The sequence below is a fragment of the Notolepis coatsorum genome (assembly GCF_963971535.1).
Source record: "Notolepis coatsorum genome assembly, chromosome: 4".
In the NCBI taxonomy this organism is placed as follows: Eukaryota; Metazoa; Chordata; class Actinopteri; order Aulopiformes; family Paralepididae; genus Notolepis; species Notolepis coatsorum.
This window is the reverse complement of record NC_140168.1, coordinates 56130370-56149543: the sequence shown is the minus strand read 5'-3', so window position 1 is coordinate 56149543 and position 19174 is coordinate 56130370. Positions and strand designations below refer to the sequence as shown.

The 19174-nt window shown below is 47.4% G+C and overlaps 1 protein-coding gene across 1 annotated transcript in view; it reads right to left on the bottom strand.

The window, feature by feature from the left end:
• Positions 1–3033, bottom strand: part of epb41a (erythrocyte membrane protein band 4.1a) — a gene marked incomplete at its 5' end in the record, with an annotated part of 94820 nt that extends 91787 nt beyond the window's left edge. The window contains one exon of the mRNA XM_084312940.1: positions 2659–3033. Coding sequence (XP_084169066.1) covers positions 2659–3033 — 375 coding nt within the window. The remainder of the gene's footprint in view (positions 1–2658) is intronic.
• Between the last annotated feature and the right edge of the window lie 16141 nt (positions 3034–19174).

Here is a 19174-nt window from a genome sequence, read left to right as displayed (position 1 = left end):
ATAGCCATAATTTAAGACAGAGATTATGCGTTCACAACGCTATCATTGAAGTGAGTGCTGGCATTCAACCACGTTTTACCATGTTAACAAGTGGCAACCAAAAAACAACTTTAAAAACAAATAGGAGAACCTTAAAATCTATCTATTATGCCACAACAATGTGGAACGCCCTACCCAAAGCTGTAAAGGAATGTGAATCACTACCCACCTTCAAAAACACTCTCAAAGAACACCTACGGGAGACTGCAATTCAAAACTGGCCCCTACAAATGTCCTAACCCAGTTGTACAATAAAGACCAAGCATGGCTTTGTCAGTATTCCAGTGTACCCAAACCCCCCCCCCCCCCCACCTCCAATGTACAGCCCCACCCAACCCCACCCCACCTACCCAACCTCCTCCAATGTACAGTTTATATGTCAAATGTAGGTCAGTATTCCAATGTACAGTGTGTGTGTCCCCTCCAATGTACAGCCCCACCCCACCTACCCAACCTCCCCCAATGCACAGTTTCTATGTCAAATGTATATACACTCTTTTTCTGGATTTTTTTAGTATCACAAACAGTACTGTATTTGAAAATCTGGTATGTCATAAATGTATAGATGTAGCAGTACTGTCTATCTGTATGTCGTGTGTGTCATATGATGAATTGAAAATGGAGGACCCTGATGGAAACAAGACGAAAGTCTTTCTCAGGTCTGCATCCTCTTAACAATTGTATGTATTGAGCTGTACTGTACTGTACCCATTCTGCAATCTGTTAATAAACTTTTCAATCAATCAATCAATCAATCCTGTAGCGTACTGGAAACCAATGAAGGGAGGCAAGGACAGGGGTGATGTGGTCTCTCTTGCGGGTTCCGGTCAACAGTCTGGCAGCAGTGTTTTGTACCAGTTGTAAGCGGGACAGGGAAGACTGGTTAATGCCTATATAGAGGGAGTTGCAGTAGTCTAATCTAGATGAAATGAAGGCGTGGATGACTCTCTGAAGGTCTGCAGGGGAGAGAAGGGCTTTGAGTTTGGCAATGGTGCGTAGTTGGAAAAAACATGCCTTTACCACTGAGTTCACTTGTCTGTTGAATTTAAATTGTGGATCAAAAATGACACCTAGGTTCTTGACATAAGGCTTGACCAGGGAGGACAGGTTGCCAAGGCTGTTGGTAAGGGTGGTGACAGCGTCTGGGGGACCGAAGAGGATTATTTCGCATTTGTTTTGATTTAGTTGTAGAATGTTTTGTGCCATCCAACATTTAACGTCATCCAGGCAGGACATGAGACTGTTAAGTAGAGACTGGTTGTTAGGTTTCAGGGAAACGTAAAGCTGTGTGTCGTCAGCATAACAGTGAAAAGAGATGTTGTGTTTCTAAATGATTGGACCAAGGGGTAGCATGTAAAGAGAGAACAGGATCGGGCCAAGGATGGACCCTTGCGGGACCCCACAGGAGAGGGAGGTTGAGGGGGAGGAGCAGTTGGCGATGTTTACTAACGATGATTACTAATGCCAAAGCTTCCTTCTTTCACCATAGGATCGAGGCCTCTGCCAAGAATCTTCGCAAACTGCATGCTACCATGTACTCCCAACCCTGAACCCCACCGTCATAGGCAACTATCGTCCTGTCTCTCTTCTCTCCTTCCTTTCTAAAACACTTGAACGTGCTGTATTCAACCAACTTACTGCTTATCTCTTACAGAATGACCTCCTAGACCCTAATCAGTCTGGCTTCCGGACTGGTCACTCCACAGAAACTCATTGCGGTCACAGAGGCACTTCACTTAGCAAAAGCGAAAAGCCTCTCCTCTGTCCTGATTCTCCTAGATCTATCTGCAGCCTTCGACACAGTCAACCATCAGATCCTCCTCGCGGCCCTCGCAGGAATGGGAGTGGCTGGCTCTGCGCTGACATGGCTGACATCATACCTCAATGACCGCTCCTACCAAGTGTCATGGAGAGGGACCCTGTCGGCCACCCGCCCCCTGCGGACGGGTGTCCCCCAGGGCTCGGTCCTAGGACCCCTTCTCTTCTCCCTCTACACTAAATCACTGGGTAATAGGGCTGCAACTAATGACTATTTTGGTAGTCGACTAATCTGTCGATTATTTTTTCGATTAGTCGACTAATCGAAAAACAATTATATAAATGGGATCTCTGGGCGACTAGCTCAATATCATCCTTGATTTCATCCAGTAGATAACGGATTGCTTGAGCTTGCAACCTGTGTCTACAGATGATTTCAGTCTCAATTAAATAAAAAAGGTGATACTCTCCTTCGAAATATTCTTTCACAGACACGCCTGTCATTACGATGCCTGCGTCTGGCAACAATTACTGCTGCCATGATCACCTGTGACGCTGGCATGATGCCCCATACCGCTTAGGGCTTTGTGCTTAGTTATCACCTTGTCTGTGAAGACGGTAGGTGCGTAGCGTTAACTGCTCGGTGCAATTGGCGCCGGGCTTTGTGGATTGGGAGCATTTTTGGATGAGGCTCATTTGCATAGAAAGGGGACATGTTCCGCCCATATTACCTCATTTAAATATGCGCCAATTGCACCTGACGCAATGCTGACAGAACGCAGTTACCACCTCATTTCACCCTTTGTGGATCCCGCCCACAGTGTTTAGCGTGTATCACTGCAGAGGGATGCAACGTGTCACCTGGGCTTCAGCGCTGCTCACTGAATGCTGGTCCAGGGCCGCGTCTCCCTCCACCCTCAGCTCCGGCTCGGGGTCGGCGATGGGAGCCTTGGGCTCGTCCCCGTCGTCCCCTCCCTTCTCGGCCTTCTCGCCCTCCGCCTCGCACTGCGAGCGCCTCTTCAGGAAGGAGGAGAAGAGGCGCGAGAGGCCGCGGCCGGCCGAGGTGCGCGTGCGCAGCTTCGGCTGCTGCTCCTCCTCGGGCGAGGGCGAGCCGGGGCTCTGGGGTGGCGCGGCGGGCGAGGTGTCTTGCGGCTCCGCGGGCCCCGGGTCCTGGGCGTGCTCCTCCTGCTGGCTCGGCTTCTTCTGCTGCTGGCTCTCCACCTCGTCTGTCGTCATGGTAACGGCTAGGGGAGGAGAGGGGGGAGACATCGTATCAGTCGTAGGGAGAGTTTGTGGTCAAGTGGTTCACCTGAGCGCTGCGCTGTACTGTGTGTTGTTAGCAGCGCTGCACACAGAGCTCCCTAAACCTCTACTGTCGCTACAGATGTTTGCCATGAGCAGGTGATGGCAAGAGAAGACACACACACACACACACACACACACACACACACACACACACACACACACACACACAGACTCATGTGGAGGAAGCAGGAAGACAGAAGGTAGGGGACCATCCTAACGATCCAATTCACACTGGGAGAAAGCCCCCCCACCCCCAACCCCCTAAACGGGGCGTCAGCGGGTAATTAAAGCTGCTGATCTTGCCCGGGTTCAATAAGTGCAGATGGTGTGTGTGTGTGTGTGTGTGTGTGTGTGTGTGTGTGTGTGTGTGTGTGTGTGTGTGTGTGTGTGTGTGTGTGTGTGTGTGTGTGTGTGTGTGTGTGTGTGTGTGTGTGTGTGTGCGTGTGCGTGTGTGTGTGTGTGCGTGTGTGTGTGTGTGTGTGTGTGTGTGTGTGTGGTTGTGTGTGTGTGGAGGGAGGGGGGGTGGTACTAAACCACGATAAGGGCTGAGCAAAGCACCAGCGTTCAGCACACCAGGATGACTGCTGGCACTGATACAGCTGGAAGAAGAAGAAAAAGCCGTATTAGGCCCTTGTGAGACTAAATCAGTGTTCATCAAAACAGCCTCCTGATGGCAACAGCCCCCCCAACCCCCACCCCACACCCTTCAACACACCGTATGTCAGTCAAGTGAGAACCTTGTATCTTCACCAGCGTTTCATTATTCAACCTGACAGTGTATTGTTGTGTACACCTCTCTAACCAGTGTGTATTGTTATGTACACCTCTCTAACCAGTCGGTTGTAGCCAGCGTCCTCTTTTTTGCTGTGGTGTGCTGGGGGGGCAACATCAACTCGAGGGACTCCAGCAAGCTGAACAAGCTGGTGAAGAAGGCTAGCTCAGTAGTGGGTGGTGAGCTGGATAATCTAGAGGTGGTGGCTGAGAGGAGGATGAGGAAAAAGCTAGAAGCCATCCTGGAGAACCCCTCTCACCCCCTCTACGAGGAGCTAGCCAGAATGAAGAGCACGTTCAGCCTAAGACTCATCCCCCCCGACACACCACAAACCGCCTGGGCCGGTCGCGTGTATCCTTTCCGCAACGGAATTCGGTTTCCAGGTTCCTCTGATTGGCCGCGACCCCCACGTGACCCGCCCCCCTATCCACCGCTCTGCTCTGCCGCTGCCGCGCGCGGCAGAGCGAGCGGCCGCGGACTCGCTCGCTTCCTCAATTTATACGCATGGAAATATTGACTGAATGAATGAATGAATGAATGAATGAATGAATGAATGAATGAATGAAAACTTTATTTAACAGATTGCAGAATGGGTACAATACAGTACGGCTCAATACACACAATTGTTAAGGGGATGCAGACCTGAGAAAGACGTTTGTCTTGTTTACATCAGGGTCCCCCATTTTCAATTCATATAGAACGACGCCGTAACAAATCATTAAAAAAAGATACCGTTAACTGGAATATGTTGTGCCTTTACACATATGTTGGATTATGTAATTGGTTTGTCATGACAAACAAATAAAAAAATCGCGATTTACCCGCTGGCTACAACAACACACAGTGACTGCATGTAGTCACTGTGTGTTGATGTTGTAGCCACCTCCTCAGAGGCGTGAATACTAAGCTCCCCCTTAAGCTCCAGGAGAGAGGGGAGAAGCTGAAAACCCGCAGTTCTTGCCCGACTGATGGGAGCCGAATCCCCGGATCCGATTTGTCTGATGAATACCCCCAAAACATAGAGGTCCTGAATGCATGGAAGTATTGATTGCGCCGTAACAAATCATTAAAAAAAGATACCGTTAACTGGAATGTTGTGCCTTTACACATATGTTGGATTATGTAATTGGTTTGTCATGACAAACAAATAAAATATCGCATCGCCGGCTGTCTCTGGCTTGCTCCAGCGGCAGCACATTCTCGCCGCAGGCTGAGCTCTGGCTCTGACTACATGCAGTCACTGAGTGTTGTTGTAGCCAGCGGGTAAATCGCGATTTTTTTATTTGTTTGTCATGACAAACCAATTACATAATCCAACATATGTGTAAAGGCACAACATATTCCAGTTAACGGTATCTTTTTTTAATGATTTGTTACGGCGTAGTCGTTCTATATGAATTGAAAATGGGGGACCCTGATGTAAACAAGACAAACGTATTTCTCAGGTCTGCATCCCCTTAACAATTGTGTGTATTGAGCCGTACTGTATTGTACCCATTCTGCAATCTGTTAAATAAAGTTTTCATTAATTCATTCATTCATTCATTCATTCAGTCAATACTTCCATGCGTATAAATTGAGGAAGCGAGCGAGACCGCGGCCGCTCGCTCTGCCGCACGCGGCAGCGGCAGAGCGGTGGATAGGGGGGGGCGGGTCACGTGGGGGTCGCGGCCAATCAGAGGAACCCGGAAACCGAATTCCGTTGCGGAAAGGATACACGCGGGCCGGTCCTTTATACCGGCAGACATCAGGCTCTACAACAAAGGGCTCTGGCAGCCGGATCTGTTGCCAGAGCTATCACTGTCACAACTCGGGACTTGAGAACTAAAGACTCACATCACCGTACCGACTATCTTGATTCTTTGCACTAGAGACTCATATCACTGGACTCTCACCACTGGACTATCTTGTGTTTGTACTTTTATATGACTATATTGTGAAGCTATGCATCCCCCACACGGTATCCCCCCCCCATGCTGCTTTGACACTTACCGAATTTCCCCAAGGGGATCAATAAATGATTATCTTATCTTATCTTATCTAACTCGTTCACTCAATCGCTTCCTCTGACACACAGTTGGCCAAGCTGCATTGCCAGAGTCCTCATTTAAAACACTACAATTGAACACCCTTAATTCTCAGTACCTACCCCCCCCCCCCCCCCCCTCACCACCAGCCCCAAAATATATTTGTCTTTTACCTTTAATCTGTCGTTCAACAACATCCCACCGACGACATTATAGCATGTGAAACAGAGGTGCACCGAGCGAGCGTAAGTTTTAAACGGGTGGAACATTATGGTATTTATTCACAAAAAGCCTGCGGAAATGGATCTCTGCGGGGCCAAAGTCTGCCCTCAATCGTTCCTCTTAACGTCCTTCCCCTGGAGTCCTGCCTTTTAGGCGACTACCATAAAAGAACCACGTCAACTTTCAATTCAAGCATAGAGAGTGAAAAAAGCACCTAGAGTTTCTGGGTTTTCACAGGACGGTAGCCAATTGCCATTACATCCCAGCGATTTATAGGAGCCCGGGGAGAGAGAGAGAAGGAGAGGGAGAGAGAGAGAGAGAGAGAGAGAGAGAGAGAGAGAGAGAGAGAGAGAGAGAGAGAGAGAGAGAGCTATTGTGTAGTGATGTAGTCGAGTGCTTCGCTGCTGTGGAGTGTGTTTATAGCCCCCCCACCGTCCCCACCCTCCCCTCGCCAGACCCTCTCCTCTCTAACTCCCAACGGTTACCATGGCAACAACAGCTTTAGGTGGCCCCTGCCCGTGTCATTGTGCCTTGTTGGTGGTGAGTCAGCGTGTGAACATGGGATGGGCCACGCAGGCTGTTCATGTTATCCAATATCCAAATAATAATAATAATAATAATAATAATAATAATAATAATAATAACTTTATTTGTATAGCACTTTTCATACAGAGGTTGCAGTTCAAAGTGCTTCACAACAGTAAAAAATAGGCATAAGCGGGCATAAAAAGATAGACAGGTAGCAAGGTATGGCAAATCACAGTGTTTCACATTAGGATCTAGCATCCCAATAGGCTCTCCGCTTACAGTTTTCAGTAACACAAATAATAAAAATAGTTTAAAATGATTCAGTTTAAAAATAGTCTAAAAATTATAAAATAGAACAGACATAAAAAATACAGGCATGAGCGAGCATAGCAAGGTATGGTAAATCACAGTGTTTCACATTAGGATCTAGCATCCCAATAGGCTCTCTATTCAGTAATACAAATAATCACAGTGTTTCAGTAAGAAGTAAAAAGTGCAATAACCGACCCATGAATTTGATAGGCAGGGTATGGTAAATCACAGTGTTTCACATTAGGATCTAGCATCCTAATAGGCTCTCTATTCAGTAATACAAATAATAAAGTAGTTTAAAATGATTAAGTTTAAAAATAGTCTAAAAATTATAAAATAGAACGGACATACAACAACAGTAAAAAATGTAAATAGCAAGGTTACAGTAAAAAGTGTGAAAAATAGTTTAAAATGATTCAGTTTAAAAATAGTCATCAGTAAGAAGTAAAAAGTGTGATAACCGACACATGAATTTGATAGGCAGTGTAAAATAAGATAAAATTAGCATAGTAAAGTAGGCAGGGTAAGAATAGTGCAGGTAAGTCATTGAAATGCCTGAGCAAAGAGATAGGTTTTAAGCTGTCTTTTGAAGATGTCTAGCGAGTTGGCTTCCCTGATGTTTTGGGGTAGTTTGTTCCACAGTTTTGGGACATAGTTGATAAAGGCTGCATTACTGATCCTCTTTTGACTGTTTCTGGGAGCCTCTAGTAGTCCAGCAGCTGATGATCGCAGTGTTCTTGCTGGCGTGTAATTTATTAGAGTGTTGGTGATGTAGCTAGGTCCCTGTCCATTTAGAGCTTTGTATGTAAGGAGAAGGACCTTAAAGTCAATTCTAAATGTTACAGGAAGCCAGTGTAAAGCAGCTAAGACTGGACTAATGTGCTCTCTCCTTTTGGTGGCCTAGATGCCAAAACACACGTCACAACTCTCACGCTACCTTCCGAGTGCTAGTATGCCACTTCATCACAGAGCACTACACTTTAGATATTGGTCGAGTAGCTGTTGTTTTAGATCATTAGTTTGCGGTCATTAACTCATTCAACGCCAGTCACGAGAAAAGTCGGGTTAACTCGCCAACCATTCAGCGCCAATCACGAGAAAACTCAGGTTTTAATCGTTATTTCTTTTATTAGCTATATCCATTAATTTTTCATCCATCCAGCCTGATGTTATCATTGGGAATGGGTCTGAGCTCGCAAAAGGGCAAATACCGCCGCCTACGTCTTCCAGCCGGTATTGCACTCTATTAGAAATGGTGTAGTTTCTTTTCAGGGCCGATTTGAGCGGTGCGGGCGGGGCTTAAATACTCCGGCAGGACTAGCCTTTACAACGTTACATCTGCTATGCTGCCCCCCCCCCCCCCCCATTCATATGCAATGCCGGGCAATGTGGGACGGACCTCCACGAGCAGTATTTGGAATGGCGATCAGATAATTGGATTATTTCTTTTGCATTACATCAGAGACCAGGTAAGTAGTTTATATATAAAATCTTGCGTTGATCTGATATTTCTTTCTACTGCGATCGAAGCTGTGTGTGTGTGTGTGTGTGTGTGTGTGTGTGTGTGTGTGTGTGTGTGTGTGTGTGTGTGTGTGTGTGTGTGTGTGTGTGTGTGTGTGTGTGTGTGTGTGTGTGTGTGTGTGTGTGTGTGTGTGTGGCTGTTTACCGTTGAGTGCAGGAGGTGGCGGGGCGAGCGCCATGCTATGAGGGCCATTTCATGTATGCATGAGGAAGGATAATAATGATAATCTAGCGTTGATTTCAGGAAGATTCGATAATCAGGTGAAAAATGACAACGTGTTTAGTGTATTCCACTAAAACGCTATTATCGCGTCTTTTCCTGGGATTACTAAGAATCACCGAAACTATACTCATATTCAAAACGGTATAAAGCGGAAATGTACGGATGAAAAAACAATCTGTTTTGTGCATGTTGACTGGAAGCAACTCACTGACAATCGACGGGTGTATTAGACCCATAGCTATAATATAAGATATATTTTAAGCGCTCGCAAATCTCGCAGTCTCCCCATTGATTAAAGCGATGGCGTACTAGCGCCCTCTGGCGCATTAAGCGATGGCGCATAATTAAGTTAAGACCAAACTAATTTATTCTCCATTAGAGATACATGATGTGCTTCTATGTACCAAAAAAGAAAAAACTGAAATCAAGTGGAAATCAAGTGTGTTACATGTGGCTCTTGGTGTTGGATGTTAGTATTGGGGACATTTTCTCACTATCTTTACCCTGGTATTGTGAGCTGGATGCATCCCTGGCCGTGACAGCAGAGAGTCATTATTCTGCTCATTTTGTAATCCTTAGAGGCAGCTCAGGGAATAAATAGTGAAATGTGTAGAGTGATAGTACTTTCTTTTGTCTCATGACGGTAACAACACAGCCCTGTCCTGTACCCGTCTGTCTCATGGTGGTAACAACACAGCCCTGTCCCGTACCCGTCTGTCTGTCTCATGATGGTAACGACACAGCCCTGTCCCGTACCCGTCTGTCTCATGGTGGTAACGACACAGCCCTGTCCCGTACCCGTCTGTCTCATGGTGGTAACGACACAGCCCTGTCCTGTACCCGTCTGTCTGTCTCATGGTGGTAACGACACAGCCCTGTCCTGTACCCGTCTGTCTCATGGTGGTAACGACACAGCCCTGTCCCGTACCCATCTGTCTCATGGTGGTAACGACACAGCCCTGTCCTGTACCCGTCTGTCTGTCTCATGGTGGTAACGACACAGCCCTGTCCTGTACCCGTCTGTCTCATGGTGGTAACGACACAGCCCTGTCCCGTACCCGTCTGTCTCATGGTGGTAACGACACAGCCCTGTCCTGTACCCGTCTGTCTGTCTCATGGTGGTAACGACACAGCCCTGTCCTGTACCCGTCTGTCTCATGGTGGTAACGACACAGCCCTGTCCCGTACCCATCTGTCTCATGGTGGTAACGACACAGCCCTGTCCTGTACCCGTCTGTCTCATGGTGGTAACGACACAGCCCTGTCCCGTACCCGTCTGTCTCATGGTGGTAACGACACAGCCCTGTCCTGTACCCGTCTGTCTCATGGTGGTAACGACACAGCCCTGTCCTGTACCCATCTGTCCAGGGGGCGAAACTAAAGCCCGCCACCCGCCATTGGCGCTCAGTTTTTACGTTTGGCGCCTCCCACTGAGAGGTCTGCCCGCCGTGTGGCGGCCAATCAAATAGTCATGTGAACACCGAAAATCATGATCCAATTCTTTAGCGGAGTTTTCACTCGCTGTCTCAGCACAGACACGCAGCGCACTGCTGCTCCTACCCCTCCCGCACCTGTTTCTGTATGCTGCATGTAAACAGAGGCTATTGCCTCCGACAGTCACCGTGACGTTAGTCTAGTCAGTGTGGGACCTTCGTGAGATAACGTTAGCTACCGTTACAAAATGACCCAGTCAACTATTCACTTAGTTTAATACATGAGGCATTGTGTAACGTTATCCAGCCGGCTAGCTACTGATAGCTCCCGACATCAACAAATGCTCCAGCAATAGTCCAGTGCATAATACCTCCGTTGGCTAGGTAGCTCACTAGTCACTACGAAATGTCGCAGTAAACTAAATAGTTCACTGAGGTGTTGTCCCAACGCCATCCAGCAGTAGCTACAGATAGCTCCTGACATCAATGTCCTACACAACATGCGTATTCGAGTCCCTGGCTTACATCGCATGAGGGCTGCTGAATAGGGTCCAGCTGTAGTGCAGGAGAATCCTTTTGCATGCTGAATGTAGAGTTTAGGGTCCAGCTGCAGCGCCGGAGAATCCTTGCTGGAGCTGGAGGCCACTCGAGTATACACACAGACAGTGGAGCTGTTTGCAGACAGCGAGGTGGCGATGTCTCGCAGATAATACAACTACAAGTATGATTATATAATATTTATACAACGGCATGCAAATTTCTCGATTCTGATTGGCCATTCACACGTCTTTATTGGCAACAATCCACGGTCCTGGGCTCAGGACCCGCCCACAACCAAATCACATAACCCTCCCCGGCTCACTCCGGGAGAAAACAGGATCGCGGACAACAAATGGTTATGTTGAAAGCACCATAACGACTAAATATGAAGCGATTCTGTCAAGGGGAATGTGTTAGTCCTTTAAACAATGTTGGATGATGTAATTGATGGGTCTTGACTCAATCTAGAACAAAAGAAAAATCGCGGATTGATTGATAGATTAATTGATTGATTTAAATTTCTTCCTTCCTACTTTCTACTGACTGCAGCGTTCTCTCTCACACTGTCGCTGGCGTACCCACAAACACACACACACACATACACACACACACACACACACACACACACACACACACATACACACACACGCACACACACACTGTGACACACACACACACACGCACACACACACACACACTCCTGTCTGCAACAGCGGGGGAGTCAGACTGAGAGAGAAGCAGCGCTGTTTTAAGTGAGCATGGTCTATTGAATTGATTGATTGGTTGATTGCTAATTTTATTACTGTACCCCTGGTTTCCAACTGGTTAAGTTTAGGCTAAAAGAAATAAATAAAAAAATAGGGCGAAGAAAACGTTTTTTTCCTATAGGGCAAAGAAAACGTTTTAATTTGTTTTACCTACTTTATATTCTGCATCTGGTAATAAAATTTTCAATCAATCATTCCAATAATACACAGTTGGATGTGTTAGTTGGTTGGATGCACTTCAAGCTGCTTCCACATGAGGCAACTTCTCTCAATCATTCCAATAATACACAGTTGGATGTGTTAGTTTGGTTGGATGCACTTCAAGCTGCTTCCACATGGAGTTGTGGGAACTACTTTTTCTGGCGGATGGTTTTTTCAATAAATCTTCGATTAATGTGTGTTTATTGTATAGAAATAAGGTTGGATGAATCTGGCAGTTGTATAAAAGCTTTACACCACGTGCAGTCGTGATTTGTGACCAATAAACCATGCCTAGGGGGGTCTAACGACCCTCGGCTGCGCCTCGGGCCTAACAACCACCCCTAGGCATGGTTTATTGGTCACAAACCACTCCTGCGTGTGATGTAATGCTTAAATATATTTTATTAAACAAATTAAAACTTTATATAAAATAATACTTTTTTTTTTAATCAAAAAAAAGTTGGCAGGTAAGAAATATGCTTGGCGGGTAGATTCTTCCCATCTACCCGCCACTGGCCGGTGAGTCAAAAAGTTAATTTCGCTCCCTGCATCTGCCTCATGGTGGTAACGACACAGCCCTGTCCCGTACCCGTCTGTCTCATGATGGTAACGACACAGCCCTGTCCCGTACCCGTCTGTCTCATGGTGGTAACGACACAGCCCTGTCCCGTACCCGTCTGTCTCATGATGGTAACGACACAGCCCTGTCCTGTACCCGTCTGTCTCATGATGGTAACGACACAGCCCTGTCCCGTACCCGTCTGTCTCATGGTGGTAACGACACAGCCCTGTCCTGTACCCGTCTGTCTCATGGTGGTAACGACACAGCCCTGTCCTGTACCCGTCTGTCTCATGGTGGTAACGACACAGCCCTGTCCCGTACCCGTCTGTCTCATGATGGTAACGACACAGCTCTGTCCCGTACCCGTCTGTCTCATGATGGTAACGACACAGCCCTGTCCCGTACCCGTCTGTCTCATGGTGGTAACGACACAGCCCTGTCCCGTACCCGTCTGTCTCATGGTGGTAACGACACAGCCCTGTCCCGTACCCGTCTGTCTGTCTCATGGTGGTAACGACACAGCCCTGTCCTGTACCCGTCTGTCTCATGATGGTAACAACACAGCCCTGTCCTGTACCCGTCTGTCTCATGATGGTAACGACACAGCCCTGTCCCGTACCCGTCTGTCTCATGATGGTAACGACACAGCCCTGTCCTGTACCCGTCTGTCTCATGATGGTAACGACACAGCCCTGTCCCGTACCCGTCTGTCTCATGGTGGTAACGAGAGGTTAATCTGAGGAAGCCCTTTCTCTAATTTACTCCTTGAGAGAGAGCAGCACCACATCTGACAGAGCAGCAGAACTGTGAACCGTCCTATCTGGATATCTGGCCTTACGGCAGTCGACGAGGCTACGATTCAACAGCTCGGTTTGCTCAGGGAAACATTCTCACACAAAGTGCAGGGACCGGGGGCGGGCGGGGCCGGCGCAAGACATCAAAGAGAGCCTCTGTGGAGCAGGAGAGCCCTTCAGTGACTCTTAATGCACTGGGTTCCTCCACCAGAGATACTTCAGAGTACAGAACTTCATCACAAATCCATTCTGGGCTTTGTGCCGCACAGGCCTGAGATCGACCAGAGGTCCACACACAGTAGAGTTCTTAGCCTTCCAGGTCACTCTGGGGGCCACTCTGGGGGGCGCTCTGCGCCTAATGTACCCCGGCAGTCTTCCAGGTCACTCTGGGGGCCGCGCCACGCCTAACGCACCCCAGCAGCCTTCCAGGTCACTCTGGGGGCCACTCTGGGGACCGCTCTGCGCCTAATGTACCCCTAGTTGTGGCCTAGTTGTCCTTTTATTAGAAACCATAACTTGGTATTAAAGGGATACAGAGCTGCTGCCCCTGTTTCTCCAAAGTTAAATAGACGTGGTGGGATTCTGGTAATAATGGCATAGTTAGAAACAATTATTAAACATGTTTAAACGTTGTTTGCACACAAATAGTTTAATAAAAAATACTGCTATCAGATGGTCGTGTGTGTGTGTGTGTGTGTGTGTGTGTGTGTGTGTGTGTGTGTGTGTGTGTGTGTGTGTGTGTGTGTGTGTGTGTGTGTGTGTGTGTGTGCGTGTGCGTGCGTGTGTGTGTGTGTGTGTGTTTGTGTGTGTGTGTGTGTGTGTGTGTGCATGCAAGCCTTGTGGTGAGGACTCTGTATCAGTTAAATACCCTTAAAACCACTTTTTTTTTTTTATAATTGTTGGATTCAAGTGTTTAAAATGTGTACTAACTACACACACATGCACAGGCTGTGCTTGTGCACGTTTGCGATGTGTATGTCCAGCTTCTTTGAAGTTGAAAGATAATAATAATAATAATAATAATAATAATAATAATAATAATAATAATAATAATAATAATAATAATAATAATAATAATAATAATAATAAATAAAAAAGGCAGCCACAGTTGATCCTCCTTCCTATCACTATCAGCATCATTAGGTCTAGCTGTAGTCACCCTGAGGCCTGATCACCAGACACAGTGGCTCATCCTCACTTATATCATTCCATATAAACCTGACAGTTTCCCATTTCCTCTGTCTAACACAACACGGGTAGATGTCACATCAAGATCACGCCGGCAACAGGATTTGGCACGAGCCCGCCGCCCCCGGTGACGCCAATATGGGAGCTGTCCGGTCAGATTTACGCTTGCCTGCCTGCACACGCGCCCAGTATTAATTACACAGGCTGAGGCTTCAGAGGCAGAGAGAAGAGGTGGGCGGCTTCAGCTGCAGCGCCATATTAATATAGCTGGGAGCTGGAATATTCCAGTCTGACGCACCCACAACACCAGCACCACCTGGCAATAGGCCCTTTTCACAGCAGACATTTTTACTTGGCACAGATAGGCAAAAGCAGGTGTGACTGTAGATATAGAATAATGAACTAGCTAATCTAGTATTCTATATCTATTTAGAATTACACCTGTGTTTTAGTACATCTATGACAAGTCAAAATGTCTGCTGTGAAAAGGGCCTATACTCACATCAGAGTGGAAAACGATACACAACGGAAGACAGAGGGAAAAAACACTGAGCGATAATTGAGAGAAGGGGAACAGAATGTACGAGGAAAAAGGGCACGAAATTAACTTTTTGACTCACCGACCAGTGGCGGGTAGATGGGAAAATTCTACCCGCCAAGCATATTTCTTACCGGCCAAAAAAAATACGCATCTTTGTGTCACATATAAAAAAAATCTGTACATTTCAAGTAGATAAGCTATTACGTTGAAGAATACACACTTAAAGAGGCCAGAGTTAAATTTGTACTCTCTCTCTCTCTCTCTCTCTCTCTCTCTGAAGTCTAAACTTCACAACACACAATCTAAAACCCCTCCCTACCTCCCTCTCCCAAACCGTTCCTACAACAATTTTTTTATGTTGCATGATCATGTACATTTATTTTGTATTATTTTTGTAACATTATCTGGCAATTGGCGGCTGGGTGGCGTAGCGGAGATTGCGCTCGTCACCAATGCAAGAGACTCCGGTCTCGACTCCCCGAGTCAGCATTGCCTGCGGCTTGTGCCAGTCGTCATACTATCTCAATTGGCAGAGGTAGCGGGTGGAAAGTCGATGGGTGGGGATTGGACGTTGTGGACAGCGACTCCTACAGGTCGGTCGGGTGACGCCTGTACAGCAGAGACAGGAAGTATCGGGGGCAGCGTGAGCCTCCCACGCGTTACTCCTCGCCACTGAGAGTCCGCGCTGTCTGGTGAAAATATGCGACAGGCTGCCTCCTCGTGTACCGGAGGGGACACGTGATGCAAGGCTTCTATCCTCACTACAGCCGACCAGTGGGAGGCATAGTCTAGCAACGTTCAAGACAGGGGAGGGGAGAATTGAAGGGGAGAATTGGCGATACAAAATTGGGATGGGAGAAAAATAGAAAATAAGGAGAAAAATTAAAAACATTATCTGGCAACCCTCAGTAAATACTATCACACTCATGTCATCTGGTCTTTTCTGCACGCGCGCACACACACACAAACACACATATACACACACACACACACACACACACACACACACAGAAAGGGCTCCTTAATTGAACAAGTAGAGAGAGGGATTGGAGAGAGAGCCCCGCTCCCCCTTTCTAACCTCAGCTCGGCTCAGCTGTTTTCTGTCTGAGCAGGATTGGCTAGTTTAGCTTAGCTAGCGGCTAACGTTATTTCCCCCCGACGGAAATGAATGACTAGGACATACCTGTCAACCCTCCCGTTTTTCCCGGGATTCTCCCGTATTTGACACTTCTTTCCGTTTCAATATTTTCCCGTAAATTTCCTGTATTTTCATTTTGCCCTTCAGTTCTTACTAAAAAGGCTACATTACCCACTGTGGAGACGAGAGGCAGCAGCCTGGAGGCGTGTATGCCTTCTACAACGCTGTTCCGTTTCCGCATTGCCATTTTGCGCTCTGATTGGCCGCTGAAGCACGGCCCCCGAGTGACGCGCGAACAGCCAGCAGCACTGCCCTGCAGTTAACGTTATCATTAGCAGGTAAGTTATGAAGTCATTGTTTATCATAAAACCAACAGCATGACTGGCTCGTCTATTCTGTGCTAGATCAAGACACTATTTCAATAATGGATGACGGTGAAAGCATACACGCCACCGAGAACAGTTAGTACTCTGTAGATATAACGTCAGCTAGCGAGGTTGCACACCTATATCTTCTACTTTTATGAATTGTTTTCTACTCCTACTCTGCTTTAAAAAGATTATTCCGCGCCGTCATCCATTATTGAAATAGTGTCTTGATCTAGCACAGAATAGACGAGCCAGTCATGCTGTTGGTTTTATGATAAACAATGACTTCATAACTTACCTGCTAATGATAACGTTAACTAATCAAAATAATAAAGACACTTTCGCCGCCATGACTCAGCATCAAACCCACCTTGTTGAGCATCAGCAACGACATAAACACACGGAGATGAGCAATGATTGTTTCTGAATCGTTAACCGTATGAGAAACGGGTAAATATTTACGAAATCTAAGTGATTTTCCAACCTCAGGGTTGATCTCCATCACGCTCCACTCCATGTTTCAAGTTGGGGCTTTTCACAGTTGGTTAGAACTAGAGCTCGGTGAAGGCTGCAGGGCAGTGCTGCTGGCTGTCCGCGCGTCACTCGGGGGCCGTGCTTCAGCGGCCAATCAGAGCGCAAAACGGCAACGCGGAAACGGAACAGCGTTGTAGAAGGCATACACGCAGCCTGGAGCCCCCGCCAGTAGGGAGCCCCCCCGAGGGCTGACATAATGGCTGTACTCAACAAAAGCGACCACAATTCAAATGGATGATATGCAATGAAACAACAGTAGGAAACCCCCTTAGGGGCCCCATGGCATGGCACTTGTGTTTGGGGGGGGAAAAGAATGAAACTTTGAGCCAGCAATACCTACGTATAATAATAAACAAGCTAAATGAAGAGGATTTATCCATCTGGAGCAGAAAAAAGATGAGGAGGATAAAATAAAGAAATACAGTGGTAAGTAGAGCATAAAAGCTGTTTAGTAGCCTTAATTAATGGGTGAGATAGTTAAAACTCTCCAGATAACATTAGCTATCTAGCTAGGTCTCACATTGTTTTCAGACAGTTATCCTAGTTAGCTTACTGTAAAGGACAGGGACACTAAATTATCTTTATTTTTTTATCCACTTTTTCTCCTTATTTTCTATTTTTCTCCCATCCCAATTTCGCCTCGCCAATTCTCCCTTCAATTCTCCCCTCCCCTGTCTCGAACGTTGCTAGACTATGCCTCCCACTGGTCGGCTGCAGTGAGGACCAAGCCTTGCATCACGTGTCCCCTCCGGTACACGAGGAGGCAGCTGTCGCATCTTTTCACCTGAACAGCGCGATCTCTCAGTGGCGAGGAGTAACGCGTGGGAGGCTCACGCTGCCCCCTGATACTTCCTGATTCTGCTGTACAGGCGCACCAACCGACCTGTAGGAGTCGCTGTCCACAGCGTCCAATCCCCACCCACCGGCTTTCCCACCCTCTAACACTGCCAATTGTGTTAGTGTGAACGACCGGCCAAGCCGGTAGCAACGCAGAGAGCTGGGCTCGATACCAGCATCTCCTGCATTAGTGGCGAGCGCCTTGCCCACTGCGCCACTCAGCCGCCCATAGGGACACTAAATTATCATGTTAGCATGTCTGATTATAACCGCCCCAACAGGTCCACGGAGGACGCCATAGCCCATGTGCTGCACACAGCAGCATCACACCTGGACAAGAGGAAGGGGAACTATGTGAGAATGCTATTCATCGACTACAGCTCGGCATTCAATACCATAGTCCCCTCCAAACTCATAGCCAAGCTCAGGGACCTGGGCTTGAACTATGACCTCTGCCAGTGGGTCTTGGACTTCCTGACGGGCAGACCCCAGGTGGTGAGAGCAGGCAACTGTACCTCCTCATCCATCACCCTCAACATAGGGGCCCCCCAGGGCTGTGTTCTGAGTCCCCTCCTCTACTCCCTGTACACACACGACTGTGTGGCTCAGCGGAGTAACAACACAATCATCAAATTTGCTGACGACACAGTAGTGGTGGGCCTGATCTCTGCAAACTACGAGAGGGCCTACCTGGAAGAGGTCAAGGTCCTGGCGGGATGGTGCCAGGAGAACAGCCTCTCCCTGAACGTCAGCAAAACAAAGGAGATGATTGTGGACTTTAGGAGGTCGGGGGTCAAGGACTACAGCCCCCTCAGCATCGACGGGGCACCGGTTGAGAGAGTGAACAGTTTTAAGTACCTCGGAGCCCACATATCCGAGGACTTGACATGGACCACACACATTGACAGTGTTGTGAAGAAGGCACGACAACGCCTCTACTTCCTCAGGCGCCTAAGGAAGTTCCAAGTCAGTCAGAAGATCCTTAAGAACTTCTACTCATGTACAATAGAGAGCATCCTGACTGGCAACATCACCTCCTGGTTTGGGAATAGCACTGCACAAGACCGAAGCAGACTACAAAGAGTGACACGTTCAGCCGAACGCACAATTGGAGGGGGGCTTCCCACCCTCCAGAACATTTACAACAAGCGGTGCAGGGGTAAGGCTAAGAGAATCATCTAGGACTCCAGCCACCCGAACAACTGCCTCTTTGAACTGCTGCGGTCAGGCAAGCGATACCGGAGTCTCAAGGCGAGCACAGAAAGACTCAGAAGAAGCTTCTATCCCCAGGCCATCAGGCTGCTCAACGAACAATAAACACTATGCAACAACCATCAAATGCACACAGCACACACATCCACACGCACACACTCACTTTAAACAAACAACACACTGCAGCACCCACTCTCCACACTTTAGATCACCTAAACACACTTTATATTTATATTTATTGGTAAAGGATTTGCACTACAACTCGTACACCTTACTGTAAATTGTACCTAAATTGTACCTCATCCCATTTCTGCTTTGCACTATATAGTATTGTATATTAGTACATTGCATA